The following is a 24,840-nucleotide window of genomic DNA, read 5'->3' on the forward strand; positions in this document are numbered from 1 at the left end:
ATGCCATCCCAATTCGTGAGTGGTGTCGCCTCCACATCTCTAGGGAATCTCGCCCTATTGCAACTCGGACATATCATCAACCTGCCAGTGCCTCCTCGAGACGCCCTGCCTTGTACTGGCGTTGGATATGACCCAACAACCGAAGTGCGCCGGCTGGAGTGATACCTTCCATCCGGCGGGCTTGAGCAAGGGTTTCTGGCCGCGTTGTCTTGAAAATCTCTCGCTCGTGTGAAGACAAGCCAAACACCTCATCGTAGTCAAGCCGGCTGGGGAGACGGATGCTCTCATCCCTTTCGAAGACGCGTCGCTCCGATTGCTGCCTTTCGATGTAAGGCGCATATATAGCCTCAAACGCAACTCGAGCTTGAATGCGGTCCGAGTAACCCGCCAGGTCGGGGACGAGGTCCGCGAAATCCTTCATCTGCGCATTCGGCAAACAAAGCATGTCCAGTGCAGTGCGCTTTCTCCCGTCGATGTTGACACGGAACCCGAGGCGAGCCCAGTCTTGTGAGCCTAATAAGACGTTTTCCAACGCCGATTTGAGGGTTGCAATCTGCTTTTGTTCATCGGTGAACCTTTGCCACCTCTTATCACCGACAACGCCATGTTCCCGGCCCTTGGCAGTTAGACGGGTATCCGCATTGTCCGCCCTAGAGCTTAATCTGTATTCGCTCCTGGTGGTAAACATGCGATAGGGTTCCGTCACACCCCGGGTTACTAGGTCATCAACCATGATACCAATGAAACCATCGGCCCTGGTGAGAGTCAAGGGATGAAGACCCTGGGCACCTCGCCCTGCATTAATACCCGCCAGAATACCCTGCCCGGCGGCTTCCTCATACCCGGTTGTACCGTTGATTTGGCCAGCTAGATAGAGACCACCAATGGCTTTCGTTTCTAGCGAGTACTTGAGTCCTCGAGGGTCAACATAATCGTACTCTACTCCGTAGCCTGGCTGGAGCATGACGACATCCTCCAACCCATGGATTGTTCGAAGAAGCTGCTCTTGAGCTTCCGGGGGAATAGTCATGGACAGTCCATTGGGATAGATGATGTCGTTATCGAAGCCCTCCGGCTCAAGCCATACAATGTGACGATCCCTATGTGGGAAACGGATAATTTTGGACTCGAGCGAAGGGCAGTATCGAGGCCCCTTAACCGTCTCTCTGATATGGATCGTCTTGTCAAGATTGCTCCGGACCACCTCATGACTCGAGTCGTTCGTATAAGTGATGGCAGATGTCAACTGTTCGGTTACCGAGACCGAGTCGTTGAGGTAGCTGAAGGGCGTAGGGGGGTTGTCGCCGAGTTGTTTCTCTAGTACGTGGAACTTGATGCTCTGCTTCGCGAGTCGTGGGGGAGTGCCTGTCTTCAGCCGTCCGAGCTTGAACCCGGCCGCCTTGAGAGATTTGCTCAACCCGAACGTTGCGGCCTCTCCCAATCGGCCGGCAGGGTAGCACTGCATACCAATGTGAATTTCGCCCCCCAGGAATGTGCCCGTTGTGATCACTACAGACTTCGTCGGTATCACCTCCCCGGATTCCAACCGAACGCCGGAAATCTTTTTGGAAGCCGAGTCTGCCGAGCTTGCTGTGTCCACATCGGATACAATTATGTCCGACACACTCGCTGGTAGGACTGTAAGATTAGGATAGGATAGCAACTCTTCGCGCATGTGGCGCTGGTATAATTTTCGGTCGATTTGCGCTCGAGGTCCCTATTAGAGATGATTGTTAGCAGTCTGTTTTGGGGAGCTGGCAAAGGAATGCCGAGTCTGAAAGCGAGCATTATTGGAAACGTACCCAGACGGCAGGGCCTTTATTGCGGTTCAGAGTCATGAACTGTACGCCTGCTTTATCTATTATACGGCCAGCCAAGCCATCCAGGGCGTCTATTTCGCGGATGACGGTGCCCTTTCCGATGCCGCCAAAACTGGGGTTGCAAGAGCAAACCCCGAGGTTGTCGACGGAAGGGGTGATGAGGGCTGTGCGAGCGCCCGACCTCGCCGCGGCTGCGGACGCTTCCGCTCCGGCATGCCCACCTCCAATGACTACAACATCGTATCTAGTAGGAAAATTTCTGTCAGCTTTGGTCTTCGCAGAGGCCCATCAACGGCACATCCGTACGAGCGTAGCGTATCCGAGGAGGTCGCAAAGGACCGAGCCGGTCTAAAGTACCGCGCCCGTCCAATGCGCAGTGGCGGCAGGATAACTCTCTGGAGAGGGCGCATCTCCGTGTCTGTAAAGGCGATGTGGTGATAGAGGGCTAAGTCGTCATGCGACCAAGCTTTTCAACGCTCAATATCTTGGAGCGCGCAATGGATGCGCACTGTCACGTCAACGAGATGCGAAGATAAAAATTGCTTCGGAGTTAAAAACAAGCCTGACCATAACTCCATAACTTAGTCATCACAATTGGTTTTCAACCATTGCTGGCTGCCGAGTCGTCGACCCTGCGTTTCAAGTCGTACAAAGAAAGGCACAGGAATATTAATACTGGACGGGGAAGGGGGGTTGAATTAATACTACAGGCCCCCAGGCTCCCAGCCCGATAACGCTCATCGTCTTCCGCCCGTTCTCCTTTGCTCTGGCCAGGATGAAACTGCCTCTTCAACCTCATCCAAGAATGACCCAGCATTATGGATTGTCGTACCACCAAGCACAACTCGAACGCCGGGGGTTAAGGCGTTGATGCTCGCAACCGTCTTCGCCTCTTCATATGTAGCTCCCCCAATCATGAAGACCACAATGTCCTGTGGTTTATCTCGCGTAGAGCCGCCACCTTCAAGGAACGGGTACTGCTGTTCCCTTAGTCTTCCCTTGATAAGGGATTGCAGTGTACTCTCCAACACAGGCGTATGCTGAGTGTACACGTTTTCGACCCCCTTCAGCCCCTTGAATCGATCCCTCGCGCCCGAGAAGATACCCGCTGATTCGAAAATGTCCGATATTCCAGTTTGCGCCTGGGCCTGGCTTAGCGACGAGCGATAAGCAAGCACTTGAGAAACCAGGTCAGCCCGGCGTGGAGAGACATTCCCAGCCGCCACGAGCAGGTCAATCAGCATAGAGAGGGCGTTGGAAGGCGTCTTTTCATAGCGCAGCGCATAGAGGGCAACGAGGCAGATTTTTCTGTCCTCGGTGACCTTGGGGGATTGTATAAGCTTTTGGATTGTCTGTGGAGATTCGGTTAGTAGTCCGCCTCGATGCAAAATGGTATCGATCACTAACCTTTAGATCAGCGCTATGGTTCTCGTTGCATGCCAGGCTCTGCTCCAGCTCGCTGACCTCCAGCAAATTCTCCGTTCCAACGCGCCGACTTAGCTCCGAAACCAACGTGACATGCTTGCTCACGTTCCCCGATAGCTTGCGGAACTCTGGGTACTCCTCAATGAATCGTTTCATGTCTGAGATCGACTCGATGTTGGCATTGTTCTTGGTCTTTGATTGGTATTGCTCCACGTAATCCTTGATATTACCGCCAAGATCACCGAAATTCAAAAACATGTTTTTCTTGAAAAAAGGATCCTGATCCTGGGACAATACGATTTCCTTCAGCTCCGGCCGGATATCAGGGACATCGCTCAAATCCACTCGGCCGTTATCGATTCCCAGGAGATGGTGTACCATAGCCTGATACGTCCATTGCGTCAAGAGGGGAGTGACTGGGTCCTCTCGCCGGTCCAAAATCAAGAGGATCGGGGGTGTATCTACCATACGGAAGTCAAACAGCTGTTCCTCTTGAGTCATATGATGGCGGAGCTCCGTGGCGAGCTTTTTTGCCATTGCGCTCGTTTTTGAGTATCTGATAAGGGGCTTCTTTTTGAGGGAGAGTAAAACCGCCAATATTCCTTCGGTACTTCTCTGGAGCGCATCGACATTCCAGGTGTCCGGGCTAGTACCCCAGAGACGATGCTGGGGGACTGAATAGCCGAGGGAGAAGAGATCGGGATTGACAACGATGTAATCTGCAAAGTGCTCCTGGATAAGCTTGACAACTTCGTTGTCATCGGCCTCGGCCAGCCTTTCCAAAGAGGATTTTTTCACAACATTTGTGAAATATAAGTAATATTCTCCGTAGCGAGGATCGCGAAGCTCGTCAATCAGAAACTGTATAGACTCTGGGGAGGGGCGCACTAAGCAGAGACACCTCAGATGTCGCATCTTCTCCCTGTTGGCGTTGTCGATCCGGTCAATGAGATAGACCTCGTGGTTTAAGAGGGCAGACTGTGTAGTTGCTGTAGATACAATGGAGACTGTCTCTTTATCCAACAACAGAATCTTCATTTTAGCTGATGATGATGATGTTGAGGAGCCCTCGCCAGTGGTGACAATCTTTGTCAGGTAGCCGGATATAGCTTGGGCAACGTCCATTTTGATGGTGGTCGCCACGCGCCTTACTAGTCGATGTGTAGATGGGTTTTGGGGGGTAGGGTGAGGTTAGCCGGAAGTTGGGGATTGGAGAAGGGGTGTGAAGAGCAAAGGGGAAGATGACTGCGAGGGAGGTTGAAAATATACTGTTCACGATGAAGGGTGGTGATGGGGAGCACTGGTTGAGGGTAGACGTGATTGATCAATGATGGGTTGGGGATATCGTGCAATTGGTGAGAGCTCAATCCAGTTGATGCTGGCGTCCCTGGACATAGATTTTTATAACGGATTCGCTGGTTGGAGCTCTAGACACTCTTCAAGTGTCTTTACTCCCATGCTCTTTCCCTCTTCAGGTTGACACAGGTTAGTCGTAGAACCTATAGCGAGTCGAGGATGGTTTGCTGGATTCATGGAGGCTCGATTAAACAGGCATCGAGCTCAGTCGCGGCGGTGCTTGGTTGCGAGGTGTCCTCGTCACCCTTTCGATCTATTGCACTATCGAAGTAGTTTATCAAGAGGGGCAGCGCAGCGCAGGTTCGGCTGATCGCATTGAAGCTTTGGGCTCCCGCGCTTGTGAGTACGAAGTACGTGTTATGTAATATGACGACGACTTCCCCACAAGAATTGTGCTCTCCTCTCAATTGTTCTGAATGACCTTTCCGCGATTTCCCAACCCAGCTCCAATGTCTCGATTCGTTCAATATCAGGTCCAGACCTGTATGGTACACTGATCAAATATCAGCCTAAGATATGATCCCAAATTGATTCCGCATCCACCCCGGCCCGGCAAACCCGTTCCCTTCTTCTCCTTATTATCTCATCTTGCTTTGGCGCCGTCTTGATCGCCATTTCAGATATAAGTGGAAGGTGGTGAATGATTCGGAGCGCAATCCTTGCAACTAGCACTTACCAAGCTGCCCAAGTCAACAAGGCTCATTACATGACCGGGAGATCGCTCACGTCCAGAAGACCATGTCGTCTGACACCTGTCCAGTGAGACCGGAACCTACGTAGGTCCTACATTCAACTTATACATCTTGCCTCGCATCATCTCGTCGCCGCTGACCTACGATCCATATCAGCCTGTCGTTCACCCAAGGTCTTATTGTTGGCCAGATATCGGTCGTCCTTATTCTGGCAGCATTCATTAAATTCTTCATTTTTGGGGATCCACCGTCACCTGATGTGACGGCATCGCTCAGGGCGACCGAGCGGCGTTCGAGGACTCTCGCCCACAAACGGTCGTTGTTAAGCCTGCGGACTTCGAATGCTAATGTGCGGAATGGCCAGGGCCAGGGCCAGGGCCAGAGTCACGGCAGCACCCTCAAAAGGAAAAAGTCCACCGTTCTTCGGACATCGCCCACGTTGACAATGGGATCGATTCTAAGTAAAACCTACTACAACGTCGAAAGCCACCAGCCCGAGAGCCTGGACTGGTTTAATGTCCTGCTTGCTCAAACAATAGCGCAATTTCGTAGCGATGCGCAGCACGACGATGCTATCCTGAGTTCATTGACCAAGGCTCTCAATGGGGCTCAGCGACCAAGCTTCTTAGACGACATCAAGATAACCGAACTCAGTATGGGAGAGGATTTTCCCATTTTTAGCAATTGCCGGGTCATCCCCGTGGATGAAGACGGCCTCGATCTCGGAAATGGGCGGACCGTGGATGCGAGCACAGCCGCCAGAGAAGGCGCGCGACTGCAGGCACGTATGGATGTCGACCTGAGCGATGTCCTGACTCTAGCTTTAGAGACTAAGCTGCTGCTTAACTATCCCAAGAAGCTCTCGGCCGTGCTGCCAGTAGCATTGGCGGTCTCAGTTGTTCGCTTTAGCGGCACTCTATCGATATCTTTCATCCCCAGCAACGCGGCACAGTCTACCCCGGCCGCCATGACCTTCAACTTCTTAGACGATTACCGACTCGATCTTTCCGTCCGCAGTCTGCTAGGTAGCCGATCTAAACTTCAGGATGTCCCTAAGATTGCGCAGCTCATCGAGGCCCGCCTGCACAAGTGGTTCGACGAACGCTGCGTCGAGCCTCGATTTCAGGAAATTGCATTGCCGAGTCTCTGGCCACGAAAGAAGAACACGAGGGGCCCAGACGATAGCCTAGGGGATGCCGTGAATGCCTCAATCGGGAAAGCCCGAGGACAAGACGTAGCCAGTGAGTCAACCCAGTCGTCAGCAGAACATGAGATGGATCGGGAGGGTAGAGATATCCCCCCTGGTTCATTACGTTTGCGGAGACGTGCGAGAGAGGATGGTGAATTCTCGATGCCTGGTGCGTTGCCTGGATTCGATATTAATGCCCGAACTTCGTCATCTTCGGTAGCAACGACATGAAAGGCCGGATTTGCTATCTACGTGCGTTGGCAGTACGGACCATGCTATATATTTCTATGGGGAGCAAGAAGCTGCTACAAACAAACGACGATACTGTACGGCCTAGTCGTGATAACCCAGATCTACCCCCAGCTGTGGTGTACAATGGTGGCGTATGCACACAGGACTAATCAATTCCACTGCACCGGCGAATTGTTGCTCTCTGTCAGGGCCCATAACTGCTGCCACCATGCGACAGCGCCCGCCACCGAGAGGACGTAGTACAAAAGAGTCCACTTCGACGCGGACTGGTTCGGGTTCAACCAATAGGGCTGGACGGAACCCCAGACCCTTGGCAGACCCATAGAGTTACAGAATGCATGTACAATAATGATAGAGAGGAGGCTACCAGTCCTTAGAAATAGAAAGGTCGCATAGGCGCCGAAAAGAGTCGTGTACGTGAGCTGTAGTAACGACCTCGCAACGGCGGCAAGAACCGGCACATGCGGGTGAGTCAAGCGGAACTCGTAGAAGTGGTGGATATGAGCGAGCCCAAAGATGATGGGCGTGACGAATATGATCTTGCCCAGAGACATTCCAGACGTGACCAAGAGTGGAACGGCGGCAGACCGAAACATGATCTCCTCAGTTGCTGGTCCCTGTGAACTTGTGAGTAGCTGTCTAGTATAGGCAGGCGGCTCGAAGCTGTCGTTGGCAGAGGCGGGTGTTGCTTGACAGTTGACAGACCAGGCTGGACTCAGAAAGGGCGGGACTGGCGAAACCTACTACAACTATATTCCTCCACATCGTCAATTCGCGCCATAGACTCTTCACGGGCCTCAGAGAGACAAGGTCTTCCCACAGACCATCTACAATGAGGTACTCGTAGAGGGGCCCGGCAAATAGGAGTGCTACCAGTACGAGGCATCTGAAAGACTCTGCTAGGCCGACGGGCCATATGCCCATGGCCCGGACCGCAGCCGCCAATCCGCCGTCATATTGGCGCGAAAGCACAACCAAGGTGAGAATCGAGCAGAGTGTGGTCGATACAGTAACTGCCCTGATGCGCGCACGAATCACGAGTGGCGAATCCCTCGACAGAGTTGGGGACGGCCTAGTACTTTGGAATGCATATAGGGGGAGGACATACACCAACGTGTAGAGCAGCTCCAAGCGACCACCGTGTCAGTACAAACGAGGCAGGAAACCTGACAAGAATGGATTGTCTTAGTTGGAGGGGATCCATGTACCAGCAAAGAAGTAGAAGCGAGAAGGCCGAGAGAAGTAGAGTGAGGGGCGTCGACGGGAGGATTCGCGTCTGGAGCATTGGTTCCGTCGACGGAGTCAGACATTGCGATGGCAGAAAGCGAGATGTGTGTGAGACTTCAGGTTGTTATCTGCGATGAGTCTTCTAAGTTGACGAGGGAAGACAAGACATCAAAGTAAATAGAGGGCGTTGTGCGGGAAACCGATCGCCTGTGAAATGCAAACTCTATCGATGTGGGTGTGTGTACCTGTGTAAGCGGGGCGTTACTCCAACGAAGTTGCAACAGGATAATATTGCATCGATACAGTCGGATCGCCAGCCAGGGCCACCCATCCAATTAAACCAGAAGAGGAAAGAGCTGGACTGTTTGTCGAGTTATTCACAGAGGGGCTGGACAACGAGAAAGCAACACCTTGAACTCAACCTCGGGACAATATTCAAAGTTGCAAATAACTACGAGTGTCTCAGAGTTGAAGAAACAACATTTGTGCTTACTCAGCAGAAAATAACAACAATTGAATTAGGTCGTCGAAGTCAAATATTGACATTGACGGGGCTGAGTGTTTAGAGGGCACCACGCCGGTTTAGGGCATAATCCATTTTGAAAGGGAGGCGAGGTTGCAAACGACCGTGGGCAGGCGTCGGACGTGTTTCTGTCCCCAGTAATCGTGCGAAGCTTGAGAAGATAAAGCCTCGCGACGTCAGGTGCAGGGGGGGTCAAGCCAGCCTTTTTTTTTTTTTGTCTCATTTTCTTCGTCAAATATTCCCTCTTCCGTTATTTTCTTTCCCTCCTGCTTTCCCGCGGGGGTTATTGGTCCTCATGAACTCATCTTACGCTTCCCGCTGTCTCCCAAGCCGGTGGAATTCGACAGGTTTAATCACAACCAGTCAACGCGTGGTCCAAAAAGGGGCCGTGGGACGCGATGAAAACGCGAAACTGGGATGAGATTCAACGGGGCTGAGCTCGAGGGATCAATTGATCATAACCACCCAAACCCTCAATGCTGCATTAGGGCGCTGTGACGTGGCAGTCGAAGAAGTCAAGTACTTCCACTACAGCCACGCCGAGGACACTGTTGCGAAGTCGATTGACCAATCCCCCACGAAGTACGAAGTACAAAGGAAGACCCTAACTCTGACCAAGAAATTGAGGCTGGATCATTGGACATCGACTCGCCCTCACCGAGGGCACAATATTTCGGAAGAATTGGCCAGCCCAGGTGTCAACTCCAAGACTCGAGAGCAAGCAGCACGCCTCAGACCCTAACCCAAGACTATTTTACTTGTACGAAGGTACCTTCATACAAGTGTACATGCATGGGGCCGCATTCGCCCACCCATTGGGCCACCGCACCGCAGAAGGCTGTGGCAGACATGCATGTTCTTCACAAGCCAGCCCTTGAGGAATGAATCTTCACCATTCTGAGACTCTCACTTTCTTCACGGAGCCCAACGACGAAACATCCGAACCTGATCAAATGCGTCGACGACAATATAAATGGTTTTGTATCGATGCAATAATCGGAAGCTCGCTCCCAAGTTCTCGGATTTCCGAAAAGATCGACGGGAGAAACGCATAGCCGAGTACCAAAATCGTATGGATGATAATCAACCACTATAATTTGTAGAATTGAGGAGGTCGAGAGGGTTGGGGGCTCACACACCTGTAACGAATCATCTCTCTCCCCAGCCCATTCCCTCTTATCTATCACACACGTTGATCTGCGAAGTAATTAAGATGTGTGCTATAATGATGCTTGAACATCGCAGTATCCATGGCCGATGGCGTACCTCTCTATGCTATCTATAATACCTACGAAGTGACAGTTTCCGCTGTGTCTGTCCGAGACTTGACGGTCGAGATATCGCACCTGGGTCTTCGAAGTAAAGCATGTGCCAAGTACTTAGCACGAACCATTGGGTCCGGAGTACGAAGTACTTCGTCACTTCTTCGTCCTGATGGAACCCACACCCGCAAGCCAGGACTGAGAGTTGTTGTTGATCCCTTTGATCCCCTATTCTGATAATCATCTATGATCAGCACAGACTACTAACGGGTTCTTGGTACTATAGGTACTTCGCGAGAGCAAAGCACAAGTCGCCTCCTCTAGGTACTTTGTACACTACATTATCAACTGATACAATCAATGGTTCAGGGAATTCGTCAAATCTGCTTCAATCCATTGTTTTAAAGGAGTGGAATAGACCGGTGATTGGATAAATTAGCCCAAGACAGAGGCAGAACGCCCATATCAGTCTGGCACACTGCTGGCCTGCTGGCCCGCTGCATTCTATCCGGTTTATGGACCATAGAGCCCAGAAGTTGAAGCCGTCCGGCCTGAACTTGAATCCGGCGAAACGCAGATCTCAGTGACCCACAGTAGACCACGACAGGTGGCTCCTGTCCGGTTTGTCCTTGCCTTGTCTCTGTGACTGCACCGGCTTCGTACAAGGGACTCATTCGAGGTACTTCTTAGAAGTATTCTCATGTCCGAAGGTACTAATGTTGGGTGTACAGTACACAGCGTAGCACTGAGGAGAGGCTAATCTACAAAGGAGAAGGAACGAGAGCAATTGGACTAATGCGCCTTACCCCCGTAGGCGCAGGCGCAGGCGCAGGCGCGAACGCAGGAACAAGGACGAAGGTACGAACACCCAGTAGTGGTACTTGAAGCCGGGAACAGTGACTTGAGAGATTCTTTGAGATGAGTGCTGAAGATTTGCACACATCAATTGATCAATTGAGTTTTTGCCCCCAAGCACAAAACAATGAACCAACTGAGAGCGAGAACAGAAACAAAGCACACACCAATGATCTATATCAATAATATCAGAGACCATGTCGAACCATGGTTGGCTTCTGATTCGATATACCTACTTCGTAATACTTCATGTATATCGATTGCCAGATCGACGACCGGTACTTCGTACAAGTAGAGCGAGTGTTAGATTTTCGATCGAGCTACAAACTCCCCTGAGAAGTAGGATGTGAGATCATTGATGAATCAAAGGACCTATCAACGGTGGTGGGTGTTGCCTCTCCACCAGGCTACCTTTGTACACCACAACGACTCCGTACTCGACACTACTTCGTCCACTTCACCGCATCTCGTCCCCCGGTCGGAACCAGGTCTAAGGCATGCAAGGTAAGGAACTAGTTTCCTTGGGACTGCAAAGTACACCACACTAGTACAAAAGTACGAAGTATGGTTCTGCAGAACAATAGGAGTTTGCACCTCATTTTACACTACTTCGTACGCACGCGTGATGTACACTGCTGGATCCCCAGAAGCGAAGAAGACTTCTCCTCGAATGAGATCTGGTCTGGGTCTGGCGGCATCAACCTCCGCAGATGTCCACACGCATTCGATGCCAACCACCCCCCTCGGTTCGTGGTCCGTTGCAACATTTCCGTGCCTCTTATACCTCGACCTGGCCCCATGGCCACATCTCCGGCAACCCTACGGCTCCCCTCCTCTCTTTTTTCACGTTTTGTCGCTTTATACACACCATCTCTAATATTATATTAAAAATAATCATGGGTTAAGGTTGACGCCCCCTGAAGCGGCATTCCGAGACCTCACATTCGTTTGATACTTCGTACAGCTGCGTACACTCACACTCATTACTGAAAGCTTAAAATCCTTTTTATCCACTCAGCCTCCGCGAAATCTGCCTGGATTCCTCGATCTCTGTTCTGTTTCGGGACCCATCTTGCTTCGAATTCCCTTCCGACTCGGGAGGTATTAGTTATTAGTCCTCATCTCGCCGGCCATTTGACGGGGTGTCTTCTTCCAATGCCCTCACCACCGATTCGCCGAAGACTATGATCCATCACCTCACGATTTCGCAAGCATTGGTTCTACATACCCGCTTCGGTCCTGGACGGAAGACGAGTTTTGTCGATGCTCTCTGGTCTCTTGATTTGCACCCACTAGCCGGCTCACAGTTCGCCGCACGACGCTCATTCTCATCCTCTTAATTTTTATTCTTATATTTTTATTATTCCTTTATTTTGTTTTACCTCATTTTGTTTTATTTTATTTTATTTTATTTTCTTTCTCTTTCATTTCTTTTTCACTCTCTGTCACGAAAGTCAATTGCCTACGAAGTAATCGCCGCCACGATCCTCGCGTTATATTTTCCTGTTTCTTTTTATTGTTCGAGTCTCCACCATCTCGACTCATGAATGGGTTTGAATTCCACGCCGACTTGCGCCTAGAGGCTTGACACTCGAACTAGTATATTGCTGGAATGGCTCTGGCAGCCCCACAGCGTCCCGCCACACCTTGAAAGTTTTTATCTCTCCACACTCTCGACGGCGGCGGTGTCACCGCAGCCGTCTGGGGTTCGACTTCGACTCGGAGGAGAATGTCTTCTACTCCGGGAAACCGCTCCCAGCGCCGGCCGCTCCACGAGAGGTCGCAGTCTCAGAACAACACTTTGGCCATCCGTGTAGTTCCTTACTCTCCGCCAAGGCTGGAGGATGGCGATGTCCCCACGAGTGCCTCGATCCCGTCCTCTCGCAGCACGAGCCGCTTGTCGTCAAATGTCGCCGATGTCGATTTCCCTGCAAAGCCCACCCTCGCTTCGAAAGGAGAGGTTTCCACATCTCTCCGTCCAGGATCCGCCCTGTCAGCTAACTCGTCGCTGCTGGAATCATCCTCGACTACGCCCCCGGGGCCTAACGTTTCAGATCTCGCTGCCCCTTCCGCCTCTACAAGTAATATTCCCTCTGGTCGCCTTGCCACTAATATCCCTGCCATTAATGCTCCGTTATATTCCTCCTCTCATATCCGCCCTGTTAATGCGCCATCCCACCACCCGCAAACCAGCCAACCTGCCACCTCTTCGGCTTCCCATTCCTTGCCAAGGAGGCGGCGCCTTATCAACATTCACTCGGACAAGACCTTCTCATTAATTTCTCAGCCACCCGACCGTGATCTCAGGTCACCTCCCTTATCCTTCTCGACCAATTCGGTTGCCTCGGATCCTTTCACTGATGAACAGCCGCCGAGCTCGCCCTTGACCACATTGCCGGAACATGATCGTAGCTTTTCACCTTGCAGCCTAGCATCATCACCGACTCCTACTGCCACGCCTGATCGCAGACCCGCTTGGCTGTCCGATGATCTGTCACCCAGCACATCATCGCCCTGGAACTACCGTATGGTAGGTGGCCTACGCAAGGTACCAAAGACGCCCAACCTAAAACAACGGGATCTACATGTCGCCTCGCCTACTTCGCCCGATATTTCTCTTCCCGATCTTTCTGACCTCCCAACCTCTCCCCCAACCGCGCTCTCTCCTCCCGCTTTGGGTTCCTCTTCGGATTCATTAAGATCAACGTCAACCGCCTCTGAAACAACCAACTACAAAGTCTACGGGTCCAGTCCGTTGTACAATCCTCAGTCTCGACCGAGCCCTTCGCCCTCGTTTGACGAGTCGACAAATTACCGCATCCTGAGCCAGTCATCCTCGCCATCACCTTCCCTCTACCAAGAACCGCCTCCATCTTCAGGTAGCGACGAGAACTACGTAGTGCATGCTCAATCCTCACCTGCGTCATCTTCAGCTGTAACTGTGAAGAAGAGAACTGTACGCCCAGAATATTCTCAGGAAAGCTTGGTTGTACCCCCACTACAACCCCGAAAGAAGCCGTCGGCCGAAAGATTGGGCTATTATAGAGCGATATCACGAGAGTCTCTAAGACGGGCTGCCTCTCTCAAGTCCATCTCTAGCGTTCTCAGCCAAGAAGCCACGCATTCCGTCCTTCTCTCATCCCCTGCCGCCGTCTATCTGCAGGGAGGTCCGCAGGCCTTTTCGAGCATCCTGCAAGACCCACGAACGCCGCCCGCTACAACATCTACATCCAGCTCTTCGCGGCCGCCCATGATAGCGCACCCCCACCAATGGAGTTCTCAATTGTCTACCGTCATTTCGGAAAGTGAAAGCGGAAGCGAGCCTGGTTCCCGTGTCGGTTCGGCCGCATCTCACCCTCGGCGAAGTAGTGGCTTCCCCAGCAATCATAGCCGAAACATGCTCAGCATCTCGTCTTCCATTGACGAGCGTTCCATCTCGCATTCCCGCTCCCGCAGTGATTCTCTTGACCGTCCAGCACCATCGCACAGTCGCTACGGCCCTCGCGATGTACATCAGGTCACGCAACAGGATGAACATGGTGACGGGCTTACTGAGCTTTATGCTCTCCACCAGCGCCCCTCGCGAACACGACTCTCGGGGTTGTTTTCCGGCATATCATCCGACAGGAACCTTCATTCTTCCTCAAGCTCGCTAGCTAATAGCTTTGCCTCGTCCTCACTCCCTACATGGGCAAGGTATGTCGGCTCTTCTTTTTTTTTTTTTTCTTTTTTTTTTTTCTCGGCTTCTATTCTCTTGTTCCTTTCGTATCAGGCGACATGACCTAACGAACCTACTCGCAGGCTATACTACGGCAGTGGTGAGCGACGGTTCCTTGCGCCTTCATCGGAATCCATGTTCTCCGACTACACCGAGAGCAGGCCTCCAAGCTCTTTTCGGAGCGGCTCACCTACCACCGAGCACTTTCCCGCCCAAATCTATAGCCAGCGACGCCGGCCACGCGATGTGGAGCGTGATCCTGAAATAGCTTCGGCCCCGGCGCCGGACGACGTGCACCGATTAGGCGGCGGTTTGCGGAAGCAGACTTCCAGCATTTGGTCCCCCCATCTTCGCCATGACCAGCGGGCCAGCCGATATAGCATCTGGGAACCACCGTCAGTGACTTGGTCTGCGGAGAGCGGCATGTTGGGCAGACGGAACATTCAGGTCGTTCTGTTTATTGTGGGCTTTATTTTCCCTTTTGGTATGTGATTTGGAAAATCGTGCTCACTTTGGCGTGTGCAATCGTTTTGTCAGTCTCGTTACTAACTCTACACCTGTATGATAGCTTGGATGACAGGTGCCTGTCTGCCACTACCACCGGATCCCCGGAAGGAAATGGCCGAAGGAGATGGCAGCACCAGTCACCTCGACGTTCGAACTTCATCTCTTCCGAGGCGCTCAAAGTCATTTGAGGAAGCTCAATATGAAGGAGCGCACTGGTGGCGGCGGCTCAACCGCTACATGTCCGTTGTTGGCCTTCTCGTCATCAGCGCCGTCATCGTCTTAATCGTCCTTGGTGTTCGTCAAGGCTGGGGCTCGTAATCTCCCGCCCTTAGTGTCACAACTCGGCCCCCGAGGAACGCATGCATACCCCTCCCATCACTGCTTTCTTGAAACTGTGCTTCCAAAATAATCGCTCCTCCGGTCTGCGTTCACGCCCCACCTTACAGCCGCTGCGCCCAGCGCTCCACCATACGCCTTCCCTTTCACCGACATCTCTTGTTGAAGGCTATTACGCCGTCCAGCTCCTTTCCGAGTTCCCCTTTTTCTTTTCTCCCCTTCTCACGCCCATCGCTTCTCTTCACTCCGAAGAATTGTCGAGTTAATCTTAATGCCAGGCCCACACGCCCTCTCCTCCTGGCCTTCACACACTCTTCCCTCTTCGGTTTCCTTTGTCATTACTACGTCGAAATGTCCACCTGGACGTAGTTGCAACACGATCCTCAGTGAGCCTATGAAGCAATGTACATAATGTATATCTAGACATAGAGATGCCATACGACTTTAATGACCAGCTTACGGCTTCATGCGTATATAGTTTGAGAATGACAATATTTATTGGCAAGAAAGATATAAATTAACAATCATCTGGTATACCAAAAGCGCCATTCCTTTCGGTAATGTGATGCAAGTCGTTTCTCCAAGCGAGACTCTAAGGCCTAGGTCCCTATCCATCATCCTCCGGTGGTGTACTATCATAATTCCAGACAAGTTCGCCATGTACAGATTTGTCGTGTGATATCAGGATCTCTTCTGAATATCCGCCTTGATCTCTTCCACAATCTCGGAGAGATCGCGTTGCGGATCCGATGAAAGCCCCAGGACTGGCTCTCTTGAGGCCAGGCTCTCTTGGCTAGCGGAACGGACCATCTTCACTCCTGCCACCGCTTGTCTCTGATCCAGTTTCTGTTTCAGGATCTGCTTCGCAGGGGAGGCAAAGAAAGCCATGGAGAGAGCGATGCCCAGTACGGGGTAGAAGTACATGCGAGACCACACCTGGAGCGAGCCGGAGAATGATAGGACCAGGAATGGTGCCGTGGCGAATGAGAATGTAAGTTGAGTGACAACAAGTGACAAAATGTCGTAGTACCTCTTCCTAGGCAGCGGCAATCCCGTCACCGGGTCCAAGAAGAACGGTCGCACGTAACGGCGGTAGTCTATCGAAGGGATTAGTATACAGCGGTGGGTTGCCAGTGATAAACCAGAGCACTGGTAGAAAACCTACTCTTCGAGACGGTTTGCACGAAACTGGCAAATACGAATGTTAGGTAGTAACCTGGGTGGAAACCATGCCAAAGAGCGCTAGTGCCGAATGTAATGAGGCTCGCCCGGAAACCAGGCTTCTTTCCGCGGGGGGTGACACGCAGGTAAACATAGTTCCGTAGCCAATTGCTTGTGTTGATATTCCAACACGCAAGGTAACCTCTGGCATTCTGTGCCGTTTCCACGCCCCAAGGATCTATATTCTTGAGGCGATCCCACGACACCCTCCCCGTGGACGGGTCCACGCCGTTATAGCCAAGCCCCGTTAGGATACATGCACCCTCAGTCAAGGTCCAGACGCCGTAGTATTTGAGTCGGGCTGTAAGTCCGACCATGTAGAGAAACACGACTCGGCCAATGAAGCTATGAGTCATGAAGGCGGGCGTAAGGAGGACGCCTGGCTGATACCACTTGGAAAGATAGATGAACGACCCTATCCAGAGCAGGCCTGTAGCAGCTTTCCCCGCAGCCGGGGCGCCACTGCGAGGGATCTTCCGCTTTTTCCTAACCGGCGGACGTTTTGAAGGCTCCACCTGAGTTGGGACCTGGAACATGGTCGTATCGATCCACCGGCGGTACTCTGCGTAGTCAAATGAAGGCCCCGCGAAGAGCGAAGGAAAGAATAACACATACCCGGCAAAGTCTAGAAGGCCGGGGAGCTCTGGTAGCATCCTGTCCCTTTGGAACGCTGACAATTGCTCGGGCGGAAGCTGACCATCAGCCACATTCCAGCAGAAAGCACTCAACTTCATCACTAAGACCATTTGGGCGCCGGTTATATCAATTGCCGACGGCTTGGTCACAAACTGATGAGCGAGGTGGTTGCTGGCCATATGGCCCATAACGAAAATGAACCCTGCCCATGGCATCCAAGGGCTAGTGCGGAAACCACTTGCCAAAAGGTAAGTACCACCCGCACTGATTCCGAAGGTTCGTAGGCCATCCCAGAAATCAAACAGGCCAATAAGGTAGAATATTGAGGTCCTATAGGCCGGGGGTGTCAGCGGAGGGGGCAGGGGAAGGGGCAGAATTCAACGTGTTTCGGTTTCATCATACGCAACGATAAAAAGATTCTTCAGCCCGGGCTTGCTCTCTGGAATTCTCTTCAAGACCGCCGCCAGAGGGTAAGATAGGAGGAAGGAGGCGACAAGCTTTACTGAATGCTTGCTCAGTCAACAGGTCACAAAGGCAGGGGCGACGTATCACTTACGCTCGTCCGGCGAAGCACCCACAGTTGGGGCTAGGCGCTCAAAAACTGTCCATTGCCAGACGTCAATACAATTCTCATGGGGAGGAAGATGGGACAATGTGTATCGCATCACCCGGCGAGGCGACGAAGGGCGGAGATCGTAAACGGACCTCTGTGCACTATAAGGAGCATGACCTCCTGGCCCCGGTGAGAAAAAAAGAAAGGTTGGGATCAGAAGGGAAAAGAGAAGAGAAGAAGAAAATATTAAAAAAAGAATGCGATGAACATATATCCTCCCTGCCTTCAAAAGTTAACCCTCGGGGAAGATTCTAGGCAAGACTTAGGTTTACGAAGCACATACAAAGGTACAGCGCGATCGGTTTCTCATGGCAAAAACTCAAGCTGATCAACTTTGATGAGCTCAAAGGAGCACTGGAGCTTCATCCTGGCTCCAATCACACGGACCCGTGGTCAAGGGACCCCATTCTTGGTCGCTGAGGTAACCCACGTTAGGAATATACCCATCAGCTGATGTTTATTGGCTGGGTCGCCGGCTAGAACCAGGTATCTAACTAACAACAGGACTTCTAAATTTCAATTTCAACGGCTCTGCCTGCCATGGGACACAGGAATCCTGTCTGACCGCCCGCATGACATCATTGCCTCTGTCGCTCGTGACCGAGTCAGAAGCCATCAGCACTGCTCTCGAATTTAGGTGGCCACAAAAGAACTGAGAATCACAATGAGCTGTAGATTAAGAAGGGGAGGGCAAACGTGAGGTGAAATCAAGCAAGGATTGGTTTGAAACCCAACTAGGCACAGTGAACCTGAGCCATGGACCACATCTTGGGATAAGCGAGTGGTGGAAGGCAATATGCATCTGAAACTGGGCAGCAACATGAACATAACCTTCACGCCTCGGCTGACTTAGTGTCTGGGCTACACATTCGTTATTATTACGTCGGTTCTTATCATCGAGTCTTGTCTAGAATGCCCTCTTGTCATCATCCTTCCATCTACTAGGCCTGACCCCCTCCGCCCGAATAGTTAGTCGATTAGAAGCAAAACATAACAAGCATAAAAAGGCAAGGATAAGGAAGAAGGGGGCGAGTAGGAAGAGAGAAAGACGTTCCCCAGGAAAGGCAGGCGCCAACACCCAATCCAATCGCATAAGCCAGCCACGTCCTTCGTTTCGTTCACCCCGAAAAGTCTATCTATATTACAAGAAACATAAAAAAAAAAAAAAAAAAGAATAAAAAAAAAAAGGAACCCTCAAGTCGTTTCGAGTCATTCGGCGATGATAAGGTGTACAGCATTTTGCAGAACTATCGACAAGGCTGACAATCCAAATCCAAGATAACTCCGCCGCAAGACATAAGAAGATTTTCGCTCACGAGTTAGCAGCGTCCCGATTACTCAGGGAGCTTGCACTCATAGCAGGCTGCTTCGTTGGTAGAGACATCTTCGCCATCTCGGACTGCCGAATCCTCGCCCACGAGTATACGATTCCGCTGACGAAGCCGAGGAAGATGGCCGAGACACTACCAACAGTGATAGGAGCGGAGAAGAAAATGAGCCCGCTAATCGCAATTGGAAGCTTGTTAAGAGCTCCCACCATTGAATAGGTCGTCGATGAGGTAACTCGGATGCACCAGGCAGAGCAGTAAGAGATGAAGATTGCTGCAAACCCGGAGTAGACCATGCCGATGAAAAGACTGTTCCTAGTCTCCACGGGGAAATTGCGCGCCAGATTGGGTCGGGACCAGTCTTCGGCGATCAGAGATAAGACGATCAGGACAGGAATGGTGAGTAGGTTGTTGTAGTACATGGCTGTTGCAGTGTCAGCGATTGGACAGACGCAACAGAAGCACTTCCAGACAGCACATTTGCTCATAAGGAAGGGGACGGGATTATTTCTTACTGTCCCAGTCTTTAAAGTTCATCTTCTTGATAACCTTCTTCATCGCCAGTACATACGAGGCGGAGCAGAACACGTTGAGACCCATCCAAGCGTAGCCGGCATTCAAGGTTGACATCGCGCTGACGGCGTCCCCTGTCAGCGGGTTGCCGCTGAGCGCGCTCTGGATATCTGCCCACGCCGCGACGACCGAGCTAAGGACCATAAGGCCGAACGAAAGCAGGGCGAGGGGGCTGACACTGCCTCCGAACCACAGCACTTCTCCGTAGGCGATGACGATGATGGTGAGGTTCTTAAAAATGGTGTAGACGGGGACCGAGAGATATTGCAGCGCCTTGGTGCCCGTGTAGATCATTCCGACGAGCAGGACGGAAATAGGAAACCCTGGGATTGGCTGATCAGCACCACGCAATCAAAATAACTACCTGAAATGCACGTACATTTCCTCGCTTTATCCTTATCGAAAGGGGCCAAGTCCCTAATGAGACCGACATTTTTGCAGACCGTGATTGTCCCTGTGCAGACGATAGCCTAGACACAATTGGCATTAGAACCATGGCCATTATAAAATCTCTTCATCGTCTTGTAAAACTCGATACCGACCTGTATAGCCAGATAGAAGAGATTCAAATTCCATGCATCGCCAGACACGACGTATTTGTTGACAACGGTCATACTGATAGACGACAGACAGTACGCCAAGATTGAAAGGCCAGGGCTATTGCTGATCTTGGACATGGCGAGGCTGGGCGGCTGCCGACTGTGCCGGGTCGAGAGGAAACCTTCTTTCTCATCAACGAAACCATTCCGGAAGCCTGACTGGGGCAATCGAGCCTCGGGGTCTTCAATCTTCTTGTCCGTCATCGTGTCGGTGACGCGGATCGGGGAATTATGTGCGGGATGGCGGGAACAGGATAAGGGACAGGTTCTTCGAATTGCGATGGACTAACTTCCTCCCTGGGGCAACAAAGATTGTCGAGATTCGAAGAAGGATCGTTGCCGTGAAACTTATCCTTAGACCTCAAGAACTCCTCTTGAGAAAAGAAAGCCCAAAAAAAAAGAAAAGAAAAGAAAAGGGAAGAAGAGGGACGGGCAGAGCAGATTTTGTCTGTCCAAAACGAATGGTTGAAGCCAAAAACGACCTTGTCCAGGGGAAGAAAAATTAATGAAGTAGGAAGTCAAGGGAAAGAGTGTTGGGAGCAGACTACAAAAGCCACACCTGCATGTCCTAAGATTAGCAGATTGCATGTGTCCTTGACGCGTCCAGGAGAAAGGGGCAGGGGGGGCTGTGGCCTATTTCGAGCACAGATTTCGTATTACCTAATATGCCTTGTTCTTCCATCGCTGGCAACACTTTCTTTCGTATGAAGTACTACAGCAACGGGTGAAACTAAAAATGCCCTTTCCACTAGCCGCCGCCGTTGTTTCTGAACCACATTTCCCGAATATTACTTTTCGACAGGAGTCTTGGTGACAATAAAGTTTAACATTCATCTGACGGGCTAGGCTGCCCAATATCCCAGACCAGTGGAGAAAAAAAAATTAAATAAAAAAAGAAGAAGAAAAGGGGGAAAAACCCCTTCCGTCGTCTTCCAATTGTACATCGGTCGGAATCTCCTGTTACGACGCTGTGATTGTAGAATCGTGCAACTCCTGGCCCGTTTCTCCCATATCATCATCCTGCTCGGATTTGGAGATTTCCTTTTCGTCCTTCTCTGTGCTAGTATCGGGCGCTGCTGGGAAATTCAGATGTTTCCAATCTTCCAGCTCCTCAGTCACCGAACGGAGCCTGTCCCTTATACTCTCAATTGCATAGCTGCCCAGCAATAGCCTGAGTGGTGGGTAAGAACAATGTGCGAGTTGCCAGACTAGCTCCGCACATTTCACTACACTGGTAGGCTGCCTATCACCGAGCCACTGAACCATTCGTTTTGCGTGGAGTGCAGGAGATGTCGCGTGGGCGTAAGCCTCGCTACTAGGGTTGATGAGGAAGTGGCCCCAAGTCGGCAACGGGTTCGTAACAGAGTCGGGCTCGTCTCTCCTTACAAGGCCAGGCTCCACCAGTGTGGCCTTGACATTAAAGGAGTCGGTCTCATACAGCATCGCTTCGATCAGGCCCTCAACGGCATATTTGGTAGCACAATACGGGCCAAGCCCGGGAACTCCAAGTGCCCCAGAAGTCGAGCTGAAGATTAGATAGCGGCCCGCATTCTGCTCCCTAAAATATGGCAGCGTAGATTGAATGATATGCAGCGTCCCCATGAAATTCGTTTCGAACTGGTTCCGGACTTCATATTCATCTTGGTCTTCGCAGGCCCCAATCACACCATACCCTGAGCAATTCACGACCACATCAATCTTACCAAAGTAGCTCAGCGTCCGCTGCACAACTTGAGAGACGGAATCCCTTGCCCGAACATCGCATTGAGCCCCGAGAAAGTTCTCCTGGCGGCCTACTCTATGCTCCGGACTTGTTTCGAAAACCTTCCCAACAGAGGCTACCCGATCACCACGCGCAAGAGCGCACTTCACAAGGGACCGGCCCATATGGCCTGTTCCCCCGAAAACCTACGTTGTTACAAGTCATCAGCTCTGGGAAGCTAGCTGGACAGGCACTAGGGGTTCAACTCACAATCCACACCAGCTGTCTGCGGGGACCATTCGCTACGGGCGGCGGGTCGCAGCTTGCAGGCAATTGAAGTCTCGATTTCACGGCTGTGTCGCCGGTCTGCGCCGTTGGCTCTTGCTCAGTAAAGTTATCCATATTCTAATAGCCCCCGGGCGCCTGACGAGTGATACGTTGATAGAACAGCTTTGAGCGAACAGGTTAAGAGGCTAAGAAACAGATACTGAGATGCTCCGCTGCACAATGGTAACAAAGAAGTTGGGAACTGAATGACTAACAACAAAGAAAAAGCCTGCCACAGAAACTTTAGCCAAGCCGCGTCGTCAAATTTGAGAAAACAGTACTTCGTACAAAGGCATAATTACAAGAGATTTATGCTCTGTAATAAATATCAAATAAATGGGTTAACAATAAACGTTAAAATTAAAATATTAAATATCAAAATCATAAAATACAAGTTCAGTATTATATATTATTATTTTAAAAAGTATACTGATGACTCCTTTACTCTTTTGTGACTTTTTGCAGTATTTTGTATCGAATGCGGGCTCGTATTTCAATACACGAACCAATTTTTATTCGGGTTGTTGCTATTGTGTTTAGAAAGAAAGCTGCCCCTGGGCAACTACAATTGTAGTCGTGACGAAGCCTGACTCCGCTATTTCAAATATTGCGCCACATAATCCTGCCTGTGCGGGTTCACGTCTACGGTGGCATCTCGGTTGAGAGGGGTCCATTTCGGCTCGTCCTGGAACAGTCTCATAGCCACGATGTACTGTTTCTGTTAGGATGGGATATTTAAAGGGCCGCACCGTCGGACTTACATTGGTATCGTCTGTCGTAAAGCGGTGGTAGATGCCGGCAGGAAGAATCAAGAGGTCATTCTAATGTAAGCATCAGTCGAATGAACCTGAGAGAAAAGCAATGCTTCTCACAACCCACCTTCTCGACGAGAATGCGGACCCACTCGTCTTCCGCGCCGCGGACATCGAAGTAACCACGACCATCTCGGATATACCTGATTTCCTCGTCTTCGTGGATGTGCTCGTCAAAAAACATCTTCACTTTATCTTCGTAGACTGACCCCATCGCCTCGGGAGATATCGTCACTTCATCGCGATTCTTATATCCTCGCGCCGTTGCGAGTTGGTTCACCCCATCAACATTTTCGATATGGTAATATTTAACGCCAAGCTGAGTGAGCGTCTCCTCTTTTACCTCACGCCCAGAATCGTGGGCGAGTCGCGGATCACCCTGTCTCGACTCGGTAGTTAGCCAGTGATACGCACAACAGGATCGATGTTGGACTGAGTGAAGCTGAGTTGTCGCTCACAGGGTTATTATCATAAAGATATGCTCTCATTTTGATCGGGTTTTGCCAACTAGGTAAGACTTAGTGTTCAACGCCTCTAAAGAAACCCGAGCTCCTAGTTCATTGGGATGGGCCAGAAAATCGAAAAGATAGTCGAGACCACGTCGCGAACTTCGGGATAACTATCACAGCATTTCTGGTCGTTGCAATCTACCCCGCCAATTGCGTTTTTTTACCAGTATTATATAATCTCACTGGTCTGCTTGTGCTGCCAGTCGCAACTCAAAGACGCTGCACGTTCGCAAATGCCATCGTAAAACTCATCGGCTTTCCCCATCGCCACACCCTATGGCAAGTAAACATGGACAGAGGTTATGCGACAGCCACAATCACCATTTGCAAGCAGAAAAAAGGGATATGCAAATACAGAAGTATAGACCCAATTCCGATTCAAGCCAAAAAGACGTTCCTATAACGCCGTGCCGCTGAGTTCCTTAGTTCCGTCCGAGACGCCGTCCTTCAGTGAGCATCCATGTTTGCTACGCCCCCCCGCTGCATCGTCCTTCATACAAATGAATCACCTGTCCGGGGCAGATTAAATACACCTAACAGGGAGAGCTGCGTCACCGTAGTTCGGGGGGCACGACCTCTGGGGCCCCCACCACGACGAATTCATTGTCAATACCATTAGCCGATTCGTCTTCAGCACGTCGGCCGTCGATAAGCCTTCTCCACCAGCCTGGGGGGTCCAGAGGCCGGGATCCGTTGTGCAGGGGGGGGTACACGTCATTGAAAAAATACCAGATATGGCCGATGAAAACCCCCATAATCTCATCCTTCGGTATTGTGCCATGCAGGATGAGACTAAATCCCATGAGAACCCAGGGAAGGTAAGGTGCGGTAAAAACAAGCAGGCCCAAGAAGCTCAGGCGTGTGTCGGGGTTACGTCGGGACCAGATGTATACCAACGTGGATGAAAGGGGATGTCCGAGGAATGGCATCGAAACCAAAGGTGATATCAAGAGGAGACTGGCTGTCGCGTAGAGAAGAAGCCAGGAAAAATGTGCCGGCGAGCCTCCTGATGATTCTTCGAGAAGGCGTGCATATCGCTGGAGAAAGTAAACGTGAAAGAGTAAATCAAGGGAAAAAGGCCCGAAGTAGAGAAAGGTCGTGAGAAGGCGCCAATACTGCAGATATGGCCACGGGTTCGGGTTAGCAAGATTATCATTGTGGAAGAAAGGTTAGAATGTCTGGTTGTGGGCGATACGGTCCCTCACCTGGTATTTATGGAAGACGGCACGAAAGCTGTAGAATAACTGGAATGGCGTGAGGATCTGGCATTGCACTAGGGCGCTGGTGAGTAAGGTTGCAGTTGTCCACCATCGCGTACAGATAGGCATTTCCCAAAACCATGTCTCCAGAGGGAGCCT

The 24,840-nt window shown here is 51.2% G+C and overlaps 4 protein-coding genes and 1 pseudogene across 4 annotated transcripts; 2 read left to right on the forward strand and 3 right to left on the reverse strand.

Annotated features, from left to right (window-relative positions):
• Positions 1-76: 76 nt before the first annotated feature.
• Positions 77-4,370, reverse strand: SAPIO_CDS3015 (uncharacterized protein; the record flags this gene model as incomplete). The annotated part of the gene is made up of 5 exons (XM_016785898.1): positions 77-1,717; positions 1,803-2,064; positions 2,127-2,265; positions 2,653-3,172; positions 3,228-4,370. The coding sequence occupies 5 exons, from the start codon at positions 4,368-4,370 to the stop codon at positions 77-79; spliced, it is 3,705 nt and encodes a 1,234-aa protein (XP_016644680.1).
• Positions 4,371-5,738: 1,368 nt separating this feature from the next.
• SAPIO_CDS3016 lies at positions 5,739-6,713 on the forward strand (annotated as a pseudogene; the record flags this gene model as incomplete).
• Positions 6,714-12,330: 5,617 nt separating this feature from the next.
• Positions 12,331-15,144, forward strand: SAPIO_CDS3017 (uncharacterized protein; the record flags this gene model as incomplete). The annotated part of the gene is made up of 3 exons (XM_016785899.1): positions 12,331-14,297; positions 14,403-14,803; positions 14,888-15,144. 3 exons carry the CDS (start codon positions 12,331-12,333, stop codon positions 15,142-15,144), a joined length of 2,625 nt encoding a protein of 874 aa, XP_016644681.1.
• Positions 15,145-15,843: 699 nt separating this feature from the next.
• Positions 15,844-20,336, reverse strand: SAPIO_CDS3018 (1-acylglycerol-3-phosphate O-acyltransferase; the record flags this gene model as incomplete). Its single annotated transcript, XM_016785900.1, has 9 exons — positions 15,844-16,259; positions 16,328-17,349; positions 17,422-17,521; positions 17,576-17,620; positions 18,020-18,048; positions 18,949-19,384; positions 19,476-19,856; positions 19,913-20,003; positions 20,076-20,336. The coding sequence occupies 9 exons, from the start codon at positions 20,334-20,336 to the stop codon at positions 15,844-15,846; spliced, it is 2,781 nt and encodes a 926-aa protein (XP_016644682.1).
• Positions 20,337-21,092: 756 nt separating this feature from the next.
• Positions 21,093-23,461, reverse strand: SAPIO_CDS3019 (Acireductone dioxygenase (Fe(2+)-requiring); the record flags this gene model as incomplete). The annotated part of the gene is made up of 5 exons (XM_016785901.1): positions 21,093-22,040; positions 22,105-22,200; positions 22,923-22,982; positions 23,041-23,352; positions 23,432-23,461. The coding sequence occupies 5 exons, from the start codon at positions 23,459-23,461 to the stop codon at positions 21,093-21,095; spliced, it is 1,446 nt and encodes a 481-aa protein (XP_016644683.1).
• Between the last annotated feature and the right edge of the window lie 1,379 nt (positions 23,462-24,840).

Source organism: Scedosporium apiospermum, assembly GCF_000732125.1.
Source record: "Scedosporium apiospermum strain IHEM 14462 chromosome Unknown SEQ_SAPIO_0087, whole genome shotgun sequence".
In the NCBI taxonomy this organism is placed as follows: Eukaryota; Fungi; Ascomycota; class Sordariomycetes; order Microascales; family Microascaceae; genus Scedosporium; species Scedosporium apiospermum.